The sequence below is a fragment of the Castor canadensis genome, chromosome 6 (assembly GCF_047511655.1).
Source record: "Castor canadensis chromosome 6, mCasCan1.hap1v2, whole genome shotgun sequence".
NCBI lineage: Eukaryota > Metazoa > Chordata > Mammalia > Rodentia > Castoridae > Castor > Castor canadensis.
The window spans coordinates 29,945,036-29,971,154 of record NC_133391.1 but is presented as its reverse complement, the minus strand read 5'-3'; the positions used below and the strand labels follow the sequence as shown (position 1 = coordinate 29,971,154).

General features: G+C 43.8%; 1 protein-coding gene across 2 annotated transcripts in view; it reads right to left on the bottom strand.

Annotated features, from left to right (window-relative positions):
* Positions 1-7,072: 7,072 nt before the first annotated feature.
* The window catches only part of Lrp6 (LDL receptor related protein 6), a 120,265-nt gene continuing 101,218 nt past the window's right edge, over positions 7,073-26,119 (bottom strand). The window contains exons 17-23 of one of the 2 annotated variants that reach the window (XM_020161196.2): positions 25,074-25,199; positions 21,385-21,621; positions 19,907-20,017; positions 17,403-17,633; positions 16,133-16,269; positions 15,478-15,575; positions 7,073-12,665 (exon numbers count right to left, since the gene is read on the bottom strand). In XM_020161196.2, the coding sequence (XP_020016785.2) occupies positions 12,371-12,665; positions 15,478-15,575; positions 16,133-16,269; positions 17,403-17,633; positions 19,907-20,017; positions 21,385-21,621; positions 25,074-25,199 (1,235 nt within the window). In that variant the 3' untranslated portion in view covers positions 7,073-12,370. The remainder of the gene's footprint in view (positions 12,666-15,477; positions 15,576-16,132; positions 16,270-17,402; positions 17,634-19,906; positions 20,018-21,384; positions 21,622-25,073; positions 25,200-26,119) is intronic. The other variant, XM_074076033.1, reaches the window with a different exon arrangement.

Genomic DNA, 26,119 nt, shown 5'->3' with positions numbered 1-26,119 from the left:
CAGGCCACGCTGGAGGGAGGGGAAGGTCCAGTGTTCAGCAGTGTCCCCAAGCAGAGCAGATGGATCTAGGAGCCCTGAAAGCCACAGCAGCTAAAGTGTGAGGGGAACACAGCAGAGACCAGTGACCCATGAAGCTTCAGAAGGTCCCCAAGTCTTCAGCAGATAAGGCCTGTGCAACACAGGCGTGTGAAGAAATTGCCCAAGGCTTGGAAAAGAACTATGTGAAAACCTTGAAAGGAAGGTTCTCCAAAGCTTGCACCAGGACCAGGAGGACTGCCTACATCACAATAGGTTGAACACTCAGAGCGCCTCCTCAGAAACTGGGGAAAAAAAAAATTAGTCCTAGATCAAACCTCTTCTGGTCCTGCCAAGACAGAATAAGAGCCCAAACTGAAAGGCTTAGATTTCCCAAGGATCTCAGTGTGTTCCAGAACAAAACTCAAAAAGCTTTGTAGTTTTACCAAATTAGCCAACACCCAACAACGCAGTTCACAATGCCTGCAGGCAGTCAGAAATTGCAATGCACGTCTGGCACTGGTGACTCATGCCTGTAATCCTGGCTACTTAGGAGGCTGAGATGGGTAACATCATGGTTTGGTGCCAGCCCAGGTAAATAGTTCGTGAGACTTCATCTCCAAAAATTAGCCAGAGCAAAATGGACTGGAGGTGTGGCTCAAGCAGTAGAGCACATATTTTACAAGTCCTATAATCCAAGCTACTTGAGAGGATTGTCATCCAAGAACGGCCCTGGGCAAACACTGGAGACACTATCTGAAAAATAACTAAAACAATACGGCTGTGGCTGAAGTGATAGAGCACCTGCCTAGCAAGTGCAAGGTCCTGAGTTCAAACCCCAGTCATGCCAGAAAGAGAGAAATCCACTCCAGAAATGGCACAGCTGATAGAATTATGAGACAAGGTCACTGAAACTGTGATAATTGTATTCCAGATGTCCAGTAAGCCAGAGGAATGACTGACAATGAAAATATGAAAGACACAAATAAGTTAGAAATATGACTCAAGCCAGGTGCCGGTGGCTCATGCCTATAATCCCAGCTACTCAGGAGGCAGAGATCAGGAGGATCACGGTTCAAAACCAGCCCAGGCAAATAGTTAGGGAGACCCTCTCTCAAAAAAACCCTTCACAAAGAAAGGGCTAGTGGAGTGGCTCAAGTGGTAGAGCACCTGCCTAGCAATCACAAGGCCCTGAGTTCAAACCTCATACCACCAAAAAAAAAGAAAAAGAAAAAGTGAAATACCAAACTTGTGCAGAGCTAAAATCTGTAGTATCTGACATGAAGACACACTGGGTTGGGTTAACGACAGATTAGACATTGTAGAATAGATAGGTAAACTTGGAGACACAGCAACAGATCCAAAACAAAACAGACAAAGGAACAGTGAGTTGTAGGACTTCTGATGGCCCCATGTGTTAAATGGAGTGAAAATTTTCCAGGTTTGACGAGAGACCTAAGAAATTTAATGAATGCTAAGTACAAACAAGTTGAAAACTACACCAAGGCACACCTTAAATTGCTCAAAACAGTAAGGAAAAAAAAACCTTAAAGCAGTCAGGAATAAAGTCATGCTACCTAGAGAGAAACAGAAATTAAAATGGCAGCAGACTTCTTTGGAAACTACATAAAACAGAAGAGAGTAACCACCTAAAGTGTAAAAACAAAACCAAACCCCAAACACCTGTGAATACAGGCTTCCATACCCTGTGTGGAAGTGCAACAGGACTTGAGGTGCACCAACCCTAAAAGAAGGGCTCACCAGCAAGCCTGGACCCCAAGACACATTCAGGAAGTCCTTTGGGGAGCAGCCAAATTACAGCAAACAGATATTTGTGTATACAGATAAAAAGGAGGGCCACAGGGGTGATAAATACATGAGAAAATGTAAAGGACTTTTTCTTCTTCTTTAAGAGATAATCAGGACTGGGTAGTAGCTCAGCGGTGCAGCGCTTGCCTGACATGCAAGGCTCCGAGTTCAATTCTCAGCACTGCAAAATAAATAAATAATAAAATACAGTGTACTGTTTAAAGGAAAAACGATTTGTGGCAGGGTTTATGCAATATTACAGCAATGGCACAAAGGCTGGGAAGAGAGCCGGAAGTGTAATTGCATGGGCTCCACTTTGTGTGCAGTGTACATTTTTGCTTCAAAGAGATGGCGGTAAGTTTAAAATGTATATATACACACTACAAACCTAAAGGAAAGCAGCCGCTAAAATACACACACACACATGTTCACACCAGATTTGTAGATAATCAGCCAACAAAGGAGACAAAGTGGAATTATAAAAAATAACCCAAAATATGGAAGGGAAGGAAGGAAAGGAACAAAGGGCAGATGTAACAAAAGAAAACAAACAGCAGAGTGGTTTACTAAGCCCAACACGGCTATGATCACAGTATATGGAAAAATATTCTAAACATTCCAATTACAAAGCAGATCTTAGGGTCAGGTGTGCTGGTGGATGCCTGCAATCCAGCACTCAGGAGGATCAGAGTTTCAGGCCAGCCCAGACAAAGGAAAAAAAGCTAGCAAGACCCCATCTCAACAAAACTGAGTGTGGTGAGACATCTGAAATCCCAGCTATGCAGGAGGCACGGGCAGCAGGACTGTGGTCTGTGGCAAGCCTGGGCAAAAAGCATGAGATCCTATCTGAAAAATAATTAAAGCAAAAAAGGGTTTGCAGAGTGGCTGAAATGGTAGAGCACCTGCTTACAAGCATCACGACTCATGTTCAAAGCCCCAGTACCTCAAAAGAAAAAAAAGCCAGATTGGATTTAAAAAAAAAAAAACCAGACTCAATCTGTATGTACCACATTGAAAACCAAATACAAAGACAGGGACAAGTTCAAAGTAAAAGGAGAGAAAAAGATGTACCACGATAGCACTAAATCAAAGAAGAAACAATAGTACAAGTCAAAGTAGATTGAAAGCAAAGAACATTATCAGAAGGTAAATGTTTATGCACCTAATAACAGCTTCAAAATACATGAAGCAAAGCCAGGTGTGATAGCTAGCTACTGCCTATAATCCCAGCAACCCGAGGCTGAGATTGGGAGGATTGAGGTTTGAGGCCAGCCTGGTCAAAAACTTTGTAAGACTTCACCCCAATCAATACACCGTGGGGCGTGCCTGTCATCCCAGCTACTATGGTAGCATACATAGGACTGGTCCAGGCCTGCTCAGGGATAAACAAGAGACCCTCTTTGAAAGATGACTAAGGCCAAAAGGGCTGGTGGAGTGGCTCAAGTGGTAGAGTGTCTGCCTAGCAAGTGCGAAGCCCCGAGTTCAAACTCAAGTACTGCCAAAAACAAGACCAGTCACTAATTAATGACTAGCTTGCGCCTTAAACAAGAAAGTATGAGAAGGCAGGAGAAAGGAACTTGAGCTGGGCACTGGTGGCTCATGCCTGTAATACTTGGGAGGCAGAGATTGAGAGGCTCACAGTTTGAGGCCAGCCCAGGCAAATAGTTCTCAAGACTCTATCTTGAAAAAACCTGTCACAAAAAGGGGTGAGGGGAGTGGTCCAAGTTGTACAACGCCTGCCTAGCAAGTGTGAGGCCCTGAGTTCAAAACCCAGTGTCACCATAAGCCACCTAGTCGACAAGGGCCCTGGAGGTTTTCAGACGTAACTATTTTGGAACTACAGAGCCCATGGGAGGCTTGCAGCTTCGAGGCAAGGGCTTGCACTGCAGCCGGTTTAAATTTCCACTCTGGGCCCAGCAGTATGGCAATCTCCGGCCCTGGCCCCCTTGTCAAGGAACAGTGCACTTGTTCCTGGACCAACTTGAACACGGCTGACAAATCCCAGGGCAGAGAAAAGGCTCCGGTCCTGAAAGAGCTGGGTGACCACTGTTGCTGTCCCCTCCTTCCCCCCAACCCTGGCGGAAGTGACTTGCAGGAAATCTAAAGAATCTCTCTGCCCTTTTTCTCCTTGGACACTCAGAAGTAACTGCAGATAAAGGTAAGCTACAACAGTGGCCCTGCCTGCCCACAGAGGGGCACGGACTCAGGAAAGACCCGAGAAGACCGTAAGTTTACATCCATGGCCCTAAGAATGTCCACAACAAATAAAATCGCTAGAGGATCAGGACAATATGGACCAAAGTAGAATAAAACAGGGCTGAGGGTGTAGCTTAGTGATAGAGTGTTGTGCTTAGCATCCACAAGCCCCTGGGTTCAACCCCGAGGAGGGAGGAGCAGAAGGGAGGGAGGGAGGGAGGAAGGAAGAAAGCAAGGAAGGAATTCATTCATTCTACAGAAAGTGTCTCTGGGAAAGATCTGTCAGCTGTACTAGACACAGACTTCAAGGGGCTCAAAGAAGTAAAGGAGGACAAGTTAGGAAAATGATGTATGGACAAACATCATGACAGAAATGTCAGTAAGGAGATGATCAACCTACAAAGCAGCCAAAAAGAAACTCTAGAGCTGAAAAGTGTAAGAAGCAACATGAAAAACTCAGTAGATAAATTTGAAGGCAGATCTAAGCAGGCAAAAAAACCTCAAAAAAATCAGACAAGAGAAATCATGGCGTCTGAGGAGCAAAAAGAAAAGCGAATGAAGAAAAGTGATCAGGGCCTGTTTGTGGGATGCCATCAGGCAGACAGCCACACTCACTGTGGAAGTGCCCAAGGGAGAAAGGGAGAGACTGCTTGAAGAAATAATGGTTGAAAACTCCCCAAATTCACTGGAAGACATGAATATAAGCACCCAAGCTTAATGAACTCAAGTAAATAAACTGAAAGAGACCTACCTTGAAACATTGCAAACAACAAAACAAAAAAACAAACTTTTAAAGGAAAGAGAAGCAGGGCACTGTGACTCACAACTATAATCCCAGCTACTTGGGAGGTGCAGATTGGGAAGACTGAAATTAGAGGCCAGCCAGAGCTAGAAGTAAGACCCCATCAGAACCAAAAAAAAGCTGGGCATGGTGGCGTGCACCTGTCATCCCAGCTACATAAGAGGCATAAATAGGATTGAGGTCCAGATCGGCAGACCACAAAACAAGACCCTACCTCAAAAATAACCAAAGCAAAAAGATCTGGGGTCGTAGTTCAAATGGTAGAGCAGCTGCCTGGCAAGCTCAACTCCCTGAGTTCAAACCCCAGTACTGCCAAAAAAGGAAGAGGGGGGAAGGGAGATAGAGGGGGAAGGGGAAGGAAGGTTGGGAGAGAGTATGAATCCTGACAGCAGAAGAGAAGCAACTCATCACATACACCTGTCAGATCCTGTCAGGTCACAGCAGGTTCTCAGGAAGATAATGGGCCAATAGATTCAAAGTTTTTTAAATCACCAAAAAAAAAAAAGAAAGATAAAGAAAAAGAGGAAAAGAAACAAACCCCTAAAGCCAAAAAACAAACAAAACAAAAAACACCAAAATTCTGTCAACAAAAATCCTGTATTTGGCAAAATTATTTAGTTTTCTCAAACTCCTTCAGCTTCAAATGTTCAGAATGCCAAGGTGCTTTATTTTGGGGGTGATGTGTTGTGGGTCCCATCAGGTTAACCCATGTCAGAAATGAAGACTGACACTGAAAAGATAAGGGCCATGGTTTATGTCACCCTAACTGTATTACAGACTGAGTTATTAAGAACCTTCTCATGTCACACAGCTGTGGTAGATTCAGCACCACACAGAACTCAGGGACCTCCCCATTTCCTTTCCATGGAATCCTCAAGAAAGAGTTCTCATCACTGCACAGAACACGAGCGCTGTCCAGTCCATGGTGGTGAGGGATGGCACAGGGGAGTTTGGGTAGGATGACAAGAAGTCAGAGGCTCTCGACACAACCACTTCTGCTTGCCACACAGTGTGGGAGGTAACACGGGGCCTGGGCTGGCTCTTTTCAGAAGTGTAAATTCTTTTGGAAAGAGAGATGGGAGACAGTAAGAGCCCATGCAGGTGTGGACGCCAGCAGGCTCTGCTCACCGCCTGGAGTGTTTTGTGTGAGCTCCTCTTTGGAACAGGATGACTGCAGAAAAGATACTAACGCAAGAAATCCTGACGATAGATGAATCCATGCATGGCTTGACAGCCAACTAGAATAGGGTAGAATCTAGATCTGTCCACGTCCTGTCCCTTCTACCCTCTGCCAGCCTGCTTCTCAGCACTGGACATTGTCATACTCCAGCTGGACATCTGTCAACTTTGCTCATTAATCAGTGATCACAGGGCCGCGTGCAAAGGAAATGCAGCCAAATTCACTTTAGTCCCTTTACTAGGGAAAAACTGATTTTTGTTGTGATTAAATGAATTTGCAAATGCAAATCTTTAATAGAAAAATTTCCAGAGGGAGGGGTGGTATGCCGAGTGCACAGTGTATGAATGACGGACCCAGCGAGCTGAGCACAGTGAGTTGTTTGACTTAAATTCACAGAAACAATGCAGCCATGTTCAAGGCAAAGAATGAAAAGGGAAAGGATTATATAAACTCCACTGCAACCCTATCTGGGAAAGAAGAGCAGAGCAAATTACAGGGCATTAGAGCTGCATTTCCCCGGGCGAGGAGGGTGCTGTGTGTGCAGGAGTCAAGGCCAGCTTGAGACAGCAAAGGAAACAACCTGATACTAGAACTTGGTTTCCACGTCTACTTGACACCTGAGCTCTACTGCAGCAAGGGCTTTCCTCCCTTCTGTCCAGCCAGTGCCCTTGCCTCCTGCTGAGACCTGGTAGCTCAGGCTGGCTTGCCTTGGCACATTGCACCCTCACAAGCATTAACACATTGTGCTGGGCTCCTTAGCAGGAAGAGGAATGTTCATTTTATGAGCTAATTTGGGGGAGGGGGGCTGCTTGGAGTCCGCATCAGGACCCCACAGTTCAGAGACAACCAAGACAGCCCTAAAGCACAGCTGGTGTTCCTCGTTCTGTCCCCAGTCACAGGTCTATCGGCGCTGGACCAAGCAGCCCTTCCCAGGCCTCTCTGTAGATCAGGACTTACCTGCAGTGCAGACAAAAAGCTGGGCTTTGTGGGATCTGAAAATGACAGTCTTCTTCATGCCACACAGAGTGCGACTGTCATTTTAATGTCTTGCTGAAAAGAAATGACACTGATATTTTTTCACTGTTTTATTATAAAAATCAACATTTCATTTGTTACAATTCAGCTTATTGTAATAATCAAAAGGGGGATTTATACAAGGTTTTTTATACAGTTTATAATTAAAGCACTTATTTTACAAAAAGTGGGAGGCAAATAAGTGGACGAGGACTGACCAAATGTTGGCCATCATAGTATAAATACATCCTTGCAACGCAACATCGTACCAAAGTGGATGGACAGGAACGCCAGCTGACTCTAAGACAGGGACGAGGATTAAAGCTTAAGGAACCATTTAAAGACATAAAGGACAAACATCTGAAAGCAGCACCAGATCCTTCACTTGCAAGTAAGACCAGTCCAGTCCGTGCTCTGCAGTATCCGCTTTCCTGTTCTTACATCCCTCTCACCACCAGGTAACTGACTTCCTTAGTGCTGATCTCTTCACCCTCCCTTTCTTTCCTTTATCCACACAGAGGCACTGACAGAAATATATGTATGTAGCTCCACCTCCCAACCTTCTTCTGTTTGACTCTAAAACACCTAAATGGTCAGTTAAGCAGAAGCAAGCTGGAATTCTTCACTGTTAACTTCTGGAAAGTCTAAAGGCTAGTTTATATTAGGCCCATATTCCACTTCTAAGCATAAGATATCACTTGGTAGTTCCATAAAAGTCCTGAGGAGTTTCTTTTTAGTAGTAAAATTAGGAATGGTTGTCAAATACCTTAAAGAAATGGTCAAAGGTAACCTCATCTGAAGGAGGTGAGGGTACAGTGAGTCACTTGAGTCTAAGTCATTAAGACAAACCAACAACCTCCCTCCCTCTCTCTGTGCTCAAGTACAGATTTAATCTAATGAGGCATGAAATCAGGTCAAGCAAAAATATCTAGAGACTGTGAATTCACAATGCTTGTAATTAAAAAAAAAAATCTGGTGGTACTGGGAGTTGAACTCAAGACCTCCTCAATCTTGCTAGATAGGCTCTGTTACCACTCTAGGCATGCCCCCATCCCTATTCATGTTGGTAATCTTTGAGATAGGTTCTCACTTTTTGACCAGGAAGGCCAGACCATGTTGTCCTATTTGTGAGAACCAATAGCTCCTATTTGTTCTCCTATTTGTGAGAACATAGCTGGGGTGACATGTGTGTGCTGCTGTGCCCATTTATTGGTTGAGATGGGGGCTTCATGAACATTTTGCCTGGGCTGGCCTCAATCCATAATCCTCCTGATATCAGCCTTTGGAATAGCTAGGGTTACAGGCTCAGAAAAAAATTTTTTTTACTATAAATGTGTAATTTTATATCTGAGAGCCATCATTTACTCTAAAACTCTGAGAATTTCAAAAGCCAAATTTTGAGACATTACAAAATGATGTCATCCCAGAAGTCAGAAAGCATACATTTGTTACCAGCACTTCCAAAAATCATGCTTGAGATAAGGATAAGTAAAGGAACTCCAGTCCATGTCCACACCTAAGAAACAGCTTCATTTCAGTGTCTCCAAATACTGGTCAACCAACTGATAGAAATGCACTCATGTCCACAGTCATCGAGCTATGGGTACCACAGATCCATGTAAGCACTGAAAATTAATTATATGGGGTGTGAAACGCCCAACATTTTTGTTTCTGAATTGTACAAGGTTTTCCCTGCAAGAAACAAAATGATTTAAAGAACTGCATTCCTGACTCTGATCTAAGCAAGGAATGATCTGAGCAGCCGCCTCCTGCAAGGAGCAGGCTTGCAGGCTGCAGTTCTCTTTCATGACTGTTGGTGTCGGTCACACAAACACACACATCTCATTAGAGCTAGGTAAGCCACAGGTTCAAACCCTACTTGAAATAGTCTGCATTAAATGTGCCTTTACATCAAGTGAAAAAGACGCACCCCCAAGCTGACTGCTGCCTACAACAGTCATTCAGTCATTTTTGCAACTTAAATATTGAATGAGCTGTCCTTACACTAATTACTGACTTTAGGGTATTTGGTGTTTTTTGTTTGTTTTTGTGATACAGCCCAGTCTGCCCTTGAATCCACTATGAAGCCCAGGATGGCCTTGAACTCATGATCCTCCTGCCTCAGCCTCCCAAGTGCTAGGATTAGAGGTATGTGTCACCAAATGCCTGGCTTAACTTCAGGGTATTTTAGAATAATGAATACCGGCCCTCAGTCATTTTAAAATTTTCCTGCTCAAAGCTCTTTCTCCCAAAAATTATAGGCCTCTATCAAATGAAAATGTACTTTAAGTAACAACTTCTTTTCTAAATACCTATAATGTCTCTGGAACAATTGTACTCCATTTACTTTTATATTAAATGATCAAGTATCTCTTGGTGGTAATCAGAGTATTTTAGAGTAAAACTAAAATGACTACAGAATCTTTTCTAAGCAGAAAGCATCTTGTGATACGTGCTGTATTAGAGTGCCAACAAGTGGCAAAGTATAATGAAATTTCAGGGAAGAAAAGAACCGTGAGAGAAGTGTACCCACCAACTGTCTGCTGTGGCTGACTCAAGCAGAACCCTGTGGACTGTAAGGAGGATGAGGGCACTGAAGGAGCCACGTCCAGAAACTTAGCTAAAAAGAGCACTCCAGTGCACACAGTACATTCTGTCAGTCACTGCTCAGCTGATCTTAACCCTATCAGCAAGTAGGCACACTGCAAGACATACGTTCAAAGGGGAGAGGGTGGGGTAAGGGGGGAGAAATGACCCAATGTAAGCACATGTGAATATATGAATAAAAAATAAATAAAAGAAATGCATATTAATCTAAAAAAAAGACACGTTCAAGAGATACTCCTGTATTAAGGAATCCAGTGGACTTTTGTTATCTTCCTGTTAAATGAATAACCTAGCACTACACAGAATTTAAAGCTCCTTTTGTGGTTTTCCACTGACTGGGGTCTCAGATGCTTCTTTTCTCTTCTCAGTTTTCCAATTAAAGCTCTGAGTTCAATCACCAAGATAGATTTTTCTTCAGCTTAACTGTCCGTGCAACCTGAGGACCAAGAAATCTTTCCCCAACTTGACAATCCTCTCAGAGATGTAAGAACCCATCCCCTCTAGCCCAGAAAGAGGATACTGAGGCTGTGCTGAACCACCATCAGGTAATTCCAAACAAACAGGCACACAGGTTAGTATTCTGCAAGAGCCCACTGCCATCGCAGTACAGCATGTGGACTGAGGTCAAAGCAAGGCAGTATTCTTCCTAGTTCAGGACAGTGCAAGTTTCCGCACAGGAAGCCCAGCAAAGATGCACACTAGAAATGTAAACACACAAGAGTTCTCAGATGCTAACTGATACCCAGTTACTGCTAATCTCTCCTTCTCCATTCAAGCATCCAGTACCCTGTGCCACAGAACCAAGGTCAATGTCCATTTCGTCTTGGCCTATACACTCTTTTTGTTCCACCAACAGGAAGAGCTCATGCTTGCCTGACTGAAATGATGGCAGTGATGAATCCGCCATGCAAAGCCAGCGTGCCCTGTTCTCAGAAGCTGCCTCCCCCCCGCAGCAATCTGAGCATTACTCTGAAACCACATTTTTCTCTTTAAAACATTTACTCATGTGTTTTAACTGCTTAAAAAGTTACTTCACTTCTGCCCAAATTCTTAATCCTTTCTTCTGTTCTTTTCTCTTAGGCTCTGAAGCCGAAAGAGGCCTCACCAAGACAGAATTTAAAAAAAAAAAAAGAGTAAATAGCTAACACCTGTTAAAGTGAAAGCACATTAGCCCCAAACACATTGGATTTTAGTTGCAAAGTGGTAGACATGTATAAAAAGCAGGCAGCTAACTTCTGGCAAGGTGACAGAACAATGTTAGAAGTGTCCACAGGTCACATAGGTCAGCCCCAGTACTGTACACCACAGCCGGTCAGGCAGATTACAAGAAGCTTCCATCCTTCCCCTCCTCCCAGGGTCTGACAGCTGAGAAGTTCACGGTGCCTTCTCATTGAATTGTCATTGTTAATTCTGTTCAGTTATCTTAATCCATAAAGGGACAAGAGCGAACACACATAAAATGCATAATGTGATTAGGAGAATAACTTGTGGGTACTTTGAAAACCACCTGACATTCACAGTGGACAACAGGAAGATTAAACTCGTGTCAAGAGTTACAAGAGGTATGTGTGCAACATCATTCTGAGAGAAACCGGTACCGGTCTGAAGAAAACGTCACAAACAATTAATATAGGGAGACCCTAGCAACAAAACATTCTCTTTTAATATATTGTCTCTAACCAGAACGTGCTTAAATGCTTTGCTCAAAAATTAAACATAAAATGATTTCCTATTGTGATATATGCTGAAAGCATTGCAAGGATATATGGTTAATTTACAACAAAACGTACCGGTTAGACCTTTAATTCCTAACATCGTCTATGTGCTGTGAAAGATGTTTTAATGAGCATTAAAACCACCGTGGCAGTAAAGACGACCAACAATAGGGCTGACTTTTGATCATTACCCAAAAGCAGTGGTCAGACTGAGGAGCTAAGCCCACTGGAGAATGGCACTAGTAGACATATTCAAAGCAAAGTCTACTGAGAAAATTCCATTTAATCAATTTCTCAGCTAAAAGACTGGAAGAAGCCTTGGTCTCTTGGCACAGCTGCTGGGGAGGTGCAGGGTGAAAACACCTAGCCATTACTCTAATGGAGGTGTGGGCTCTGGGGCAGGGCGGAAGGCCTGCCCATGGCCCCACACACCTTCCAGAGTGGGGTCTGCCCTTCTTGGCAAGCCCAGGACAATTTCTGGAAGTACCCTGTCTTCCTGGCTAAGCAGCTAGATTCCTAGAGAAAACAGAGCCCTTTGTCGTCCATAGTTAGTTTTAATTCTTGGTCTTCTGTTTCATGAGCTCTCAGTAACCTGAAGCTATTTGGCTACTTGCAAGTGTCTATGGTTTGCTGCTCTGAGGTGGACTCAGTTTCTTCTCTTCTCTTTATTTTTGGTATCAGTAAAGCCCAGACATTCCTGGCAGTGATGCCTTTGCAACTCGTTTCCTCTGTACTCAGTCACTTCACTGGGTTTAAGGCATGCTTTGTGTATTTAGTTTGCAAAAATAAAACTTTTAGTACAAATTTATTTTTTACACAAACTTTTATGGCACAAGCAGCAGATGTGCTGTTTTAAGAAAATATATAAATACCCTTCTCTCTGCACAAATATCTCCAGTCCTCCCTCCCTTTATAACGGCAACTGTACACGGTCTGCCTCCCCCCACTAGGGCTCCCTCCCCCCCTGCAGACCTCGACCAGATGTGTATTTACAGCTCTCGGCGGAGGCGCTCAGAGGAGGAGGGACCCTCCTCAGGAGGAGTCCGTGCAGGGAGAGGGTGGCGGAGGGTACAGGTGGTGGGAGTAGCTCCGCTCTGTGTATGGAGAAGGGGGACAGCTCTCATAGTTCTCCTCCGCTGACAAGTACTGGCTTCGGGGTGTGGGGGGTGGGGGCACAGGCTCTGAGTCATAGTTCAAGTCACTGGTGTAGCCCTTGGCTGTTGCCACTGAGGTCATTCGCCGGCTGGGTGCATAGTCACTGTCACAAACATCTGTGCTGCAGGGAGTGGTGGGGGGTGCAAAGTGGCGGTAGCTGTATGGCCTGTAGCTGTGTAGGAGAAAATAAAGAGAAGGAGGTGAGTTTTATAGAGAAATAACTCTTATCAGAACTCAGATATTACAGGTAAACTTCACTTTTGTTTTGGGTGGCACTAAGAGGGCCTTGTGCTTACTAGGCAGGTGCTCTACTGCTCCCTACCCCCACCCGTAATCTTCACTTTGAAAGCTATTAGGCTATTGCAATTTACATCTATATGGATCAAGAGACAATTTTCAGCTGGGTGCAGTGACTCTTGCCTGAATTCCCAGCTACCTAGGAGGCAGAGATGGTAAGTTCACTTTTTGCCCAGGCAAAAAGTTAGTAAGACCCTATCTCAACCAATAAGCTAGGCGTGGTGTTTATACCTGCAATCCCAGCTAATGGAAGGCAGAAGTAGGAGGATCACAGGCCCAGACTGACCACAGGTGAAAACAAAAGACTGTATCTGAAAAATAACTAAAGCAAAAAAGGACTGGGATATGGCTTAAGTGGTAGAGCTTGTGCCTCGTGCCTGGAGTTCAAACCCACCTATTGGAAAAGGGGAACAAAAGGGGTGGGGAGGAACTTTCAAATGCAAATTGGCAGAGGAAAAGAGCGTGCATTTTCATGTTAGCAGTAAGATGTAGAGGCTAGTAAAAGTGGGATAGGGTGGGAAGGTAGAGGTGAACAATCTAGCCTGCACATGGACTCTTCTATCTTCAAGAAGACACCTGCATCTTCACAGAACAAAAGGGCCTACGTGAAGCTGCGCTTGGGCTGGTGATGTGGCTAAAGTGTGTGCTTACATGCACACGCACCGTACAAAAACCACAGCTGTATCTTTGGAAAGTCTCTCAGTTGCTGTTGTGCCATTATTATTTTGCAGGGTGGGGACTGGACCCAGGGCCTCCCACCTGCTTAGCACGTGCTCTGCCCCGAGTGACACCCCCAATCCATCTCCGGGACACATTTCGTACTCAGTTCACAGAGTGGATCTCACCTATGTCTGCAGATCCCCAGCCGCTGAGAATGGGCTTTACATACATCACAAACACTGCATCCTCAATGCTCGCTAACTGCTTCATAACTTGCCTAACAAATACTCCAACAATGTCCGAAGACTTCATTTCCTTTTTTAGAAGTCCAATATTGCACAACCCAGATTGAATTTAAGACAGCCCAAAGAGCTTCGCTGTCCCATGACTGCTGCCATCAGCACAGGGAAGCAGCTTGATCTGGGGGAAGTGCTTGTGACTGGAGATAGGTATGCTGTCCTAAGAGCAGCTTTACCTGAACATGAAAAGGATACATTTTAAATACCCTCAGAGGACCAGGATGTAACTCAGGGGATAAGATATATTTCCCCTACTTGCTTATCTGTCGTTTCGAGCAGGAACACACTGAAGATAAGCGTTGATGTGAAGTGCTGGCTGTCCTACCTTTCCTACTTATTTCTTAAACTTCTTTATTCTGCACATGGTAAAGACTATCTTTATCCCAATCAAAGACTTCTACATAAGCATTCTCAACAAAGTAACTCTAAGAGAAGGGGCAAGAATAACGGATAGGGTAATTCATAAAATTCCTAGCGATACAGAGTCCCTGAGACAGTCTCAAGGGCACAAACCATCACTATTGGGTGAGATGGGGTCTTGCTAACTTTGCCCAGACTGGCCTCAAACCATGATCTTCCAGATCTCTGCTTCCTGCTGGGACTACAGGAATGAACCACTGTGCTTGGCCCAGGAAAATAATTTTTATAATAAAATTTTAGATGCTTCTATTTTTCATTTTCAGGCTTCTGCTTTTCTGTTTTGGTTTTTTAGAACAAACTTGTGATGGGAAAAAGCAACCTTACACTAAATCATAAAAGTCAGTTCCGAGGTAAGCCTCTCTGAGTCTTATCTTAGGGAAATGAAGATTGTGAATAACTATGGTTTCCATCCATGTGTAAGATTCTATCAGGTCAATATGACAAAAAGGAAGCACGCTGTGTGATACGGGGCCTCGAGGGAGCACAAACTGCACAACAGTGCTCAGTGTAGAGCACAAAGCTAGTGACTTTCTGCTGCTTTTCAAGTAAGATAGAAGACTGAAGTAGCCACGGTAGCAGCCAATCTGCTCAGCATGCCCTGCAGGCTCACAAACAAGCAGGAAGGCAGATTCTCCCTTCCCTGACTGGGCTTACAGGCATGTTTCATGAATGCCATGTAATACTTGGGAAATCATTCACTCGGATCAAAACAACACATGCAAACAAGGGCTGGCTTCCTCTTCTGACTTCTCGATCCCCTGTGGGGAGAGCTTCCATAGCCAGCTGGGCTGGTCTCACCCCAGTATTTCATTCTCAGAGCGCAATCAGACTTATCACCTGCAATAGTAAACTATTTTGGAATCAGTCACTTTGGTGGTGATCTTTGTTCAGAGTACTGCTGAAGCCTGGACTCTTCATCGTTACTCTAAAAGCTGGCATTTTCACTCTTTTAGAAATGTACAATGCCCTCAAAGAAAAGGACTTGTGCCCTCACACAAGATGCCTGCTCCCCCTCATGTGGAGTGCCACTGGGTGCACAAGGAGAACACTTCTAGTAACTTTTTTTTTTTTTTGGTGGTACTGGGGCTTGAACTCAGGGCCTTCACCTTGAGCCACTCCACCAACCCTATTTTTGTGAAGGGTTTTTCAAGATAGGGTCTCGCGGAACTATTTGCCTGGGCTGGCTTCAAACCGCAATCCTCCCGATCTCTACCTCCTGAGTAGCTGGGATTACAGGCGTGAGCCACCAGTGCCTGGCTAGTAACTTCTATTAAGGAAGCACACACCTCTGGTGCTCCTGCACATTACCTGTATGACCTGTGAGTGGAGGGGCTGTTTGAAGAGTAACCGAATTCCATAGTGTAGTGGGATCGCTCTGTGGCAGGGGATGGTGGAGGGTTCAAAATCTGAAATGAAAATATTTAAATGACACGGATGCAGACTCCATCTCTCTTTTTCATACGATCAACACAAATCTTCTTTAAAGAACAGACTGCAGACACACACTTCAGAGCTGTGACTCCCCTCCCCCACAACACAATCTCATGGTAAACGGCACAGCGATGAAAAGAAGTTTGCAATTTATAAGTCACTGGTTTTTTCTTTTTTTTTTTTTTTTAGCACAGAGAGGTTCTGTTTTAAAACTATGTTTCTATGTGCACAGAAAAATTAAATTTAAGAGAAATTCTAGGTGTGTTTCCTCTTGTGAGGTCATGAAAGGAAGGCTCTAAGTCTTTCGTGAGGTAGCATTCAGTGGTTCGAATTTGACTTGAATTGTGAAGTTAACACTTGGCGCTTTCACATGGTGTTGCATGGTAAACTTAAAAGAGAGATGAACAGCACAGGGTGGGTGGTAAGCTCTGACCCCCTTCTTAGGATGGCTTCACCTTGCTGGCCTTGAACACCCACACATAACAAGGTAGCCCTAGTGGCATCCTGTAATACAGCAAGCCAGGGTGCTTACTGCGGGGAAGTAGGGGCCTTTGGTGCTCGAAGAACTGCTTGATGATGCTCCTGTGACGTGCGCACGATCGTAGGGGGGGCCACTGCTTCCCCCCATGATGCTGAGAGAGCTGATCACTGACTTGCCTCGAGACATTCCTAAAATGAAAGGGTTTTGATAAAAGCTGAAGATGAGTAAGAGCTACAAAACTACTTAACAGAACTGGATTCAGCACTGGGATCATAAGCACCCAGAGTCACACTGCATGATTTCTGAACTTATGCCCTCTTTTCCTAATAACAATGGCTCATGGAGAAAGGGAGTGGCTAAGCATGGCTCCACCTGCTCCTTCCCAGGGAGAAGCCGAGCCCTGCAGAAGGACAGGCTTGCCGTGTTGGAGGATCTGAGGGGAAGAACTGAGGGGGAAGGCTATAAAGCAGGGCACATGAAGTCACAGAGCCGCTCAAAAGGAAACAAAAGCCAGCTTTCAGGCATAAACCTACCAGATGTAAATACTGCTGGAATCAAAACCACCAATACTAAGGAAGAATTTGTGTTTTTTCCAAGTACTCCTCAAATTCCACTCACTTGAAAACAGTACAACCAAGCAGCTTCAATGCCTTGTCTGTCTGCTTACGAGTCACAGCAGAACAAGCTCTTATTTCCTGAGCTCTCCCTCTCCATACTCACTAGAAGGCAGATTTCTTTGCACTAAGTGCACCAGAGAACACTGGAAACCACAAGCCAGACTTTCCTAAGATGTTTCCGTCTACCCAAGCATACAACTTCTGGCTACTTAGCTACACCTAAGCTACGCCTGCTGGTCCCACTGTCACATGAAGTCAGGAAAAAACGTAAGACGCTATACCCCTTTCTTCTGTTGCCCAACTATGTCCAAATCTTTGTTTGCTGAAAGGAAGCTGACTGATTTGTTGGCCTCCTTTATTCCTGGGCTCAACAGCCCTAGGGTTGGTTCCTTGGTAGTGAACCTAAAGAAAGTGGCTTGTAAGTCTCCACCCAGGACTGGCTGGCTCACTTCCCGGTGTGCCTCCAGAAGGGCCACGAGAGGGCTCAGTATGCAGAGGTATTTGCTTTATATTCTTTGGCAATTTCTACCAAACTGTATCTAAGGCCTTACACCCGTATACATTTTATTCTTTTTAGAATTCTTAAGATATTTTAAACCCACCCAGTTTGAAAGAAACTCTAGGCAGAATCCTGTTTATATGATGGAAACTCAGTAATGATGCAGAACCCAAGACCTGGTTCTCATGGATCATTCTTAACTCACCTGGAAGAGATCCTGACAGAGAACTGGGGTGTGGCACGTAACCGAGGGGCACAGAGGCCGGTCCATGAACCACGTAGTCATTAGTCATAGATTCCCCATCACCCTTCATACGTGGGCACAGCATCCTCTGACAGATAAAGTATACAGTTCCAGACACAAAAATGGTGACAATTACTCCAATAACTGAACCGACTGTGCTGGTGGCCTGTGGTGCTGGCTCTTCAGTTGGATCTAAAGTGGAGAAATACTAGTTATCTAATGGAGAAAAAAAACTTGGATATTTAAAATAGCAATAAACAGAGAGGGCTGACTAGTGGAATGTGAAGCTTTAAACTTAATGAAGATAGCTCACGGGCCTATTTTTCTTTCTTAAATGCACACACACTGCACCCCATAGATACAGGGTGTGGTATATCCTGTGTACATACTATGAACCAAGTGTCACCATCAGGAGTCAAATGAACTACTGTCAAGACATAAATGAGCAGTAGGTGAGAGAGAATTCTTATGAAGTGCTGATTTAAACACCATTGAGAAGCTTTAAATTCATATCCAGATAAAATCTGCTTCACTCTGTATATCACAAAAACCAACAGTTATTTTGGAATTTTAGGTGAGAAGAGGCAGACCTAGAAAAGTTGTCAGGTGCAGATGATGGACAGGACTGGTGGCACTTAGGCCTGTAAGGACACAGCCAAGGGACACAATTCCCAGAGGACCCACAGAGAAAAGCCAGGGTACTGGAGTCAGATCCTGGCCAGGATGTCCACTTTCCTTGGGTCCCTAGTCCTTTAAGAAGCAGAGGGCAGTAGCATCAGAGGGAGAGGAAGAGCGAATGGGCTTATCCAACTGAGCGCAGTGGCCCTCTCTCCTAAAGGAAACGCTTCCACTGGGCCTGGTTAATGTGGACAGAACCTCACACCTGTGAACACTTTTTAGCAAAGTTTTCCAATTCACCTTAGCTCCAACCTCCCATCCACGTAGCTGCAGTCATCTTGGATAGGTTCAATGAGGGGAAGGAGTGACAGTGACAGCACTAGATTACATACGTTAGGGGCTGTCAGTTACAAGTGTAGTCTGTGGAACCTCAGGCCCAGACTCTTCTGGTCCCTGCTGGCGACCATCTCATCAAGTCCTCCTTTCTAGTGCCTTGGTGTCCCATTCCCACACCAGGCCTCCAGAAAGAGCAGCTCACATTCACTCCTCCACGTTCCCAGCATAGTTTGCTGAATTCGGCCTCTCCCCTCACCACTGTACCGAAACTGCTGACAGTCATCGAGCTCTTCCTCTGACAGACCCCTCTCCACACTCAACACAATCAGCTCCCATTTTGTTTTCAAAAACATGTGATCAATAGCTCTCTAAGACAACCTCTCTCAGCTTTCCTTTCTCTGCTTCCTCTTTTGTTGTCATTCTCTTCTGCCTGCCACTTTGTTGTAGGTGTGTCCCTGAGTCCTATCTACCACCTATACTTTCCTCCTCTACTCACTAGCCTGGGAGATCCATCCACTGCCAGAGCTTTATTTATGATCAAAACCAGGCCAAACCACCTGAGCCATATACCCATGTGACCAACAGTTTCCTAGCAGCTGCATGGGATGTCCACGGGCATTGTCAATGCCACATACCCCAACTGAACCCATCATTCCCATCCTGCCATCTTGCCTCAATTCCAGAGTAAAGCAGATAACGAATAAAGTATGTCAGTTCAGGACACAAGAGTGATGCGGCCTGTGACATGTCTATCTAAAGAAATCTAAATTAAACTAAAACAAAAACAAATTAACAAAAATCACTGCGTCAGCCAAACACTATACCCACAGCGGGGACATGGTGTAGCACTTCAGTTTTGAGTCCCTGCTATGTATCCTAGGTAACAGTTCCAGCCAGTCGGGGATCACTATATCCGAGTGGTCACCAAATCCCTTTTTATTCTATTTCTGAAATGACTGACTCTACGTCCACTCCTTCCTTTGCACCACTGCTCTCCTGCTGGCCATCTTCACCACCTTCTGTGGGAGTACAGCAGCCTCCTCAGCAGTTTTCAACTACACTACAGACCACATCAATGGGAGATGACAAAAACAATTTAGTGGGCTGTGGGCAGCATTAAAAAAAAAACGGCCAGGCATGGTGGTGCATACCTGCAGTCCTAGGCAGGATTGATAGTGCAAAGAAAAAAGCAGAAAGAGAACGCTCTGAACTTAAGAAACTGGTGGAAACGTTTCAACAAAACAACTGGAGGCTTACGTTAAACCTGGACTACTGTCGAAATGTTCACTCTTTTCTGTTGCTTTACTAACTAGTTCCGTGGGTGTTAATGTGCATACGAAAACCACTACCCTGAAGGAATTTTTGAAAGCAAAACATAAAAAGTCCCTGACACGGATAACCAGCTTAATATCAACACTTGTTCTTAACAAGGAATCTTGGTATGACTTAGACTGAGGGAGAGGGCCTCCCTCAGGAGGTAAGGCTAAAATGCCCAAGCGAGGTCTACTCACAGCACTCCAGCTCATCGGATTTGTCACTGCAGTCCACACTGTGGTCACACTTCTTGTGCTTCCCGATGCACTGACCATTGGCACAGCGGAACTGGTCGATTAAACAAAGCACTGGAAAACATGGAGAAAGTTTTCTTAATTTTACCATCCAGGAGGCAAAAGATGCTTTCTAAGTACAAGTGAAAAACACACTTCACTTTGACTGGGAGAAAACAGAGAATGGGAAAGGGAAGACAGCAGGAAACTTCCTACTTTGTTCTTTGAACTTCCTCTTTTACTAATCACTTTGTGTTGTCTGCCCTAAAGAACTCCAGAGAACTTGTCTGTTTATACTGTGTAAGGTTAATGAGGCAAAGAGGAGCGTGCGATATTTTAGGTTGTAGTAAATCCACTCATTCAGACTTCACTAATCTTTTGGGCCCTTTTCTCACTTTTCAGAGTTTACAACTATGGTTTGGGTATGTCCCCACAGGCTTATGTGGTGGAAGCATGGCCTTCAGTGTGGCACGGTAGGCAGTGGGACCTTTGAAAGGTAAAGGTGGAACTGGGGGGCATGGCTCAAGTGGTGAAGGGTCTGCCTAGCCATTGAGAGGCCTTGTGGGGGGTGGAGGGGGGTGTCAGATCCCAGTACTACAAAAAAAAAAAACAGTGGAGGTGTAGGGAGCCTTGCAGGAAAATCATTAGAGCCTTCTTCTCAGACTGGATCAAGGTAGTTCTTATGGGACCTCAAGTTAGTTCTTGAGAAGGCTGTCAGACAATCACGACACTGGCCCTCCTCTCTTGGGATGCGATCTCTCCCTCTTGCCAGTGTTCCTGCCACTGTGCTGCCATCTGGCATGAGGCCTTCATTGGAGCCTAGCTGGTGCCAGTACCAGGCCCCAGAAGCCCCAGAACTTTAAGCTAAGTATCTTTTTTGGGGGGGAGGGGGAGGGGGAGATGGGGAAGGTTCTGGGCTTTGAATTCAGGGCCTTTACCTTGTTAGGCAGGCACGCTACCAATAGAGCCATGCCCTCAGCCAGGTGTCAGTGGCTCATGTCTGTAATTCTAGCTACTCAGGAGGCTGAGATTGTGAGGATTGTGGTTTGAGGCCAGCCCAGGCAAATTGTCCACAAGACCCATCTCCAAAATAACCACAGCAAAATGGACTACAGGTGTGACTCACATGGTAGAGCTCCTCCTGCTTTGCAAGTGCAAAGCCCTGAGTTCAAACCCCAGTCCCACCATAAAACAAATAAAAAATAATAAAAATAATACTCGGCCTTGGGTGTTTCATTATAGCAACACAAGAAGCACTAACACGCTTACTAACCTCTATAAACCTGATGCATGTCAAATGAATTAAAATAACTTGCAGCACGGTATGCTCATGATAAAGTCAAATGTAAAATCCCAAAATCTACTATAGCGCCAAAGCAACACGTCAATTTTAAGCGGCTGATGGAAAGGAAGCACGTGCACGGGCCAAGGGGCGTGGATACCTTCGCAGTTCTTCTCATCTGATTTATCCTGGCAGTTTGCATCTCCATTGCATCGCAGAGCACCGTCAATGCACTGCCCACTGGCACACTGGAACTGGGACTCTGAGCACACAGGACAATTGAGTTCATCACTGTGGTCTTCACACTCAGTAAAGCCATCACACCGCCAAGCCACAGGGATGCAGTCAATTTCCCCAGTGACACAAGTAAACTGCTGAGGAGAGCATGTTGGGGGCTCTTCAAACGAACAAGGGAGTGACAAAAACAAGAATGGTCACACAGAGGTACAAACATTTATAACAAAGTGAAGCCTGCTTAATAATTTACCACATACAAAGCACTTTACAACAAATGTAACTTATTTTTTTTTTTTAGTGTTTTTTTTTTTTGGTGGTGGTGGTATTGGAGTTTGAACTCAGAGCCTCATGCTTGCTAAGCAGGCACCCTACCACTTGAGCCATTCTGCCAGCCCCACAACAAATGTAACTTATAAACTACCTCATCCAACCAGAGAGATTTTCAATACTTCAGATTTGCTATCCTGTGACAGTTTTCTCATATTTTGTACTTCAAGTAGGATTGTATCTGTAAACCACTGCGATCTCTCATAACCTATCAAAAATCACTATGAATACCAACCTCAGATATTTTAAAATCAGCCCAACCCTCACACTTTCTGGCTCTGAGGTTCTCAAAATGTCACACATCCCTTGGGAATCCCTGACATCTCTTTTCAGTGGATGCACTAGTCAGAACTACTTCTGTAAGAACCCAAAGATGTCACTGGTGGTTTCATTGCACTTGCACTGATGTACAAGAGTGCAGTCCCAAGGCCAAGTGTAGTAAACAGTACCAGGAGTCACTAGCTGTGCTCACAGCTTAGACACAAAAAGACCAGTGTCCCTCAGAAGGTTCACGATGAATAAACAAGAAGTATTACATTGAAATCAACTGAGAATCCTTCTCTGATGCCATTTGATACCTTGAAGGCAGGCATGAAGCTTGAGCTGCAAACCTGAGCATGGGAGTTTGTAAAAGGAAAGCATTTATTTGAACTGCTAACACAAATCAAAATGAACACTATTTTGACCCAAAGGAAGGACACTTAGAAACTCTACAATTATTTACACTTGGGTATTTAGCAGGAATGTTTTATTGTTCAAAAATGAATAAATAAAAAGAATGAATACTATTCATGGCTAATTGTAACATTGAAGCTTTCAATCAGATATTAGGATTTTGAAAATCTCTCCAACACTGAAACCTTTACAGATTCCCAGTACTTACGCATTTTTCTGATGAGATTAATAGTGATATTAACAAATGTGATTTTTAAAATACTGTCAAAATCTGAAGATCTGTGAACTTCTGATAAAATTCTAATACTTCCAAATGGCCTATGTGTAAGATTACAAAATCATGCCAGAGTAAAACCAGGCACGAAATATATCAGTACCTCCAGACAGATAGACACGGTGGTGCACAACTATAATACCACCACTCGGTAGGCTGAGGCAGAAGGACTGAGAGTTCAAGGTACCTGGGCTATACATTCAGACCAGCCTGAGCTACACAGAAAGACCCTATCTCTTAAAGTAAGTACTCCTGTGCCCTGCAAGGTCAGGAGCACACCAAACTGCCTGGGTTTGTTCCAAACTCCTGGGCTCAAGTGATTCGCAGCCTTCCCAGTAGCTGGGACAACAGGTGTGCCCCACTGCACCCAGTTAGTTAGATCAATGTGGTGTTAGTTAATTGATGTGGTTTCAAATTCCGCACTATACCTAAACCGATAGGAAATGCCACTAGTCAAGATTTGGTGTAGAATCTAAGACAAATGTACGCAATTATTTGGAAAGGCTATTATGGAAATGACAGTCCATTTCCAACTACAGATCTGTGTGAGGCCAAATTTTCTTCATACACTTCAACCAAACCACATATCACAACAGAGCATATGCAGAAGCAGGTAAACAATCCAATCCAATCCAACGTTTTGACAAAGTGCAATAATCCACAGAAATGTAAAAAATCTTCACACTACATTTATTTTGCCTTAAAATAGTTAATTTCCTAAACGTATTTCATTTATGAAGATAATGCTTCATTACTGTTACCTTTTCATTATTGTTACTTTTAATATTTTTAGAGTTCTTTAAATTCTAGTACAGTGTCTTTGGGTTCAATCCCTAGCACCAAAAACTAAAACAAAACAAGAAAAAAAAGTCCTAACTAAATTTTAGTACAGTGAACATAGATAAATATAAGCTATGAAAACATCTCTCTGGAGGTTCCTGATAATTTTTTAAAATGTAAAAATATTGTTGAGATTCAAGGCCAATGTCCTTGTTTAAAAATGATGAAACTGAGGCCCAGAAGATATGTGACTATCTGAAGTTATCGAGCTTCTCTAAACAAAGGATGACTCTGTAAAAAGACAGGCCTACGTGGACAGTCTCCTTAAAGCCACTGTCTTTACTCCTACATCATGACTTCTTTAAGAACTTATGGGTGGGTAAATTCTCTAGGGAGCACAGAACTTTCTTATATGACTATGGATCAGAAAACCTTTATCTTTTCAACAGACCAGAGCAACATAAGTGAGACTCCACCTCAAAAACAAAAATTCTAAGTCCAAAGGTTCTACCACCTCCTATCTGGTGTCCTGGTCCTCAACACATGGTCTTTGAGGAGTATTTAAGGACCAAACCATGTCTGGGGTGACCTCCCTGCCAAACAAAAAATCAAAGCAACTTCTTTTCCCACTTGAATCAAATGCACTTTTATATTAGCTTCATGATCGTGGGGTTGAATAGCTGTATAAACTTAGTTACTGTATTTAATAATTTTCCAAATAGAAATCTGATTTAAAATTTCTACCACTGTAACTAACAGCATGAGGCAGTGTTTTCCTGCAGTTGAATTAACTTAGAATTATCCCTAGGGGGAAGGTTTCAGTGTATCAGTATTATGGTGCTTTATCCTGACATACTGTTGTTCAACAAAGCAATGTACCAACTGGGTATGCTTGTAACTGATTAGGCACTTTTCATGACAACAATATCACTACACTAAGTGATATTTTAAAAAAATATCCTAAAATTTATTTCAACAGATAAGAACAACAGGAAGCTGCTGGAGTTGAACAAAAGGATGTTCTTTTCACTGGACACCTTCCCAACAATGACACATACAGTGACAGAACCCAGAACTCAGTGGAGCTTTGGAGAAGTAGAATTAGTTACATTTTTACCTCCTAGGGAGGTAGGGAAGCTAATATATTTCTAGGAAATACACTCCTTTACAGGCTGAAAATGGTAATACATCTGCAATGAAATACTATGTAGCCTTAAAAAAGAAGGAAATACTAACATTCAAAACAACACACTTAAATGAAGTAAGGCACAGAAATGCAAGCACTGTATAATCTCACTTGTATGTGGAGTGTAAAAAAGTCAAACAGAAACAGATTAAAATGGCAATTACCAAGGCTGGAGGGTGGGGCAGAATGAGGGGATACAGGAGGGGAAAGAAAGTAACTCAAAAGCCTAGAACAGTGCAGATGAATGGAATATAAGCGACCAATTAAGTTTTGAGAAAGAGCAACTTCACAGCCTAATCACCCAAGATTAGACTAAGACATGGAATATGGTGGCGTTTGGGGTGGCATGAGAAAATCATGACATACTTACCTCCACATGACAGCTCATCCTGAAGCAGAACCAGGTGCATGGGGCATGAGCACCTTGTAGTGCCATCACCTTTCACAAGACAGATATGCGAACAGCCACCATTATCCTGAGCACAAGGGTGCTGCCCTGGAAAAACAGACAACTGTCAAAATCAATTATCTGTGAAATACAAAGAAATCCAAATGTAAAATTCATTCGGACTTCACTTTTACACAGTATCATTCCCTGATCTGTTCCCACATAGCCTGCAAGAAAATATCTATCTGAACCACAGTGACACACACATCACCACCATCACCTATCATCATCACCACTACTGAATCAGGGTCTCACTGTGTTGCCTAGGCTGGTCTTGGCCTCCTGGGCTCAAGTGATCTCAGCCTCCCGAGTACTGGGACTACAGGTGTGCGTACCACCAAGCCCAGCTCTGTATTTATAACAGTCAAAAAATATTTTAAGCAAGACAACACATAAAATATTCTAATCATGTTTAAAACTACTTTAACGTGATAGGTGAGTGTCAGTTTTGTGAATAAGAAAGGCTGATTAGTGGAACTAGAAAAATTGCTAGGAACACCACAGAGACCTGGACTTTATTCTACTTAAGGTAATCCTAGCTACTCAGGAGGCAGAGAGCAGGAGGACTGAGGTTTGAAGCCAGCCCCAGGCAAATAGTTTGCAACACTCTATCTCAAAAATACCCAAAATACAAAAAAGAACTGATGGAGTGGCTAACACAGTAGAGCACCTGCTTAGCAAGCAGGTTTGAACCCTGAGTTCCACCACTACCAGTACCACCAAAAAGAAAAGATTTCAACTCAGAAATTCTATCTTTCTAAATGATAACATGATTTCACTTAAAGAAAAGTATTTTAATGTGGAATTCATGGCATATTAAGCTCAGAAGAAAAGCTGCACTACATGGCACACAACCACTCAGAAATGGACGAGTTATTTGCCCGGCCAACTGCAAAGGTTATGTGCAATGTGACAAGTGTCTCATGTCCTCTTATTTGAGCTGTGGTATAGAAGCAAACCATCAGCAA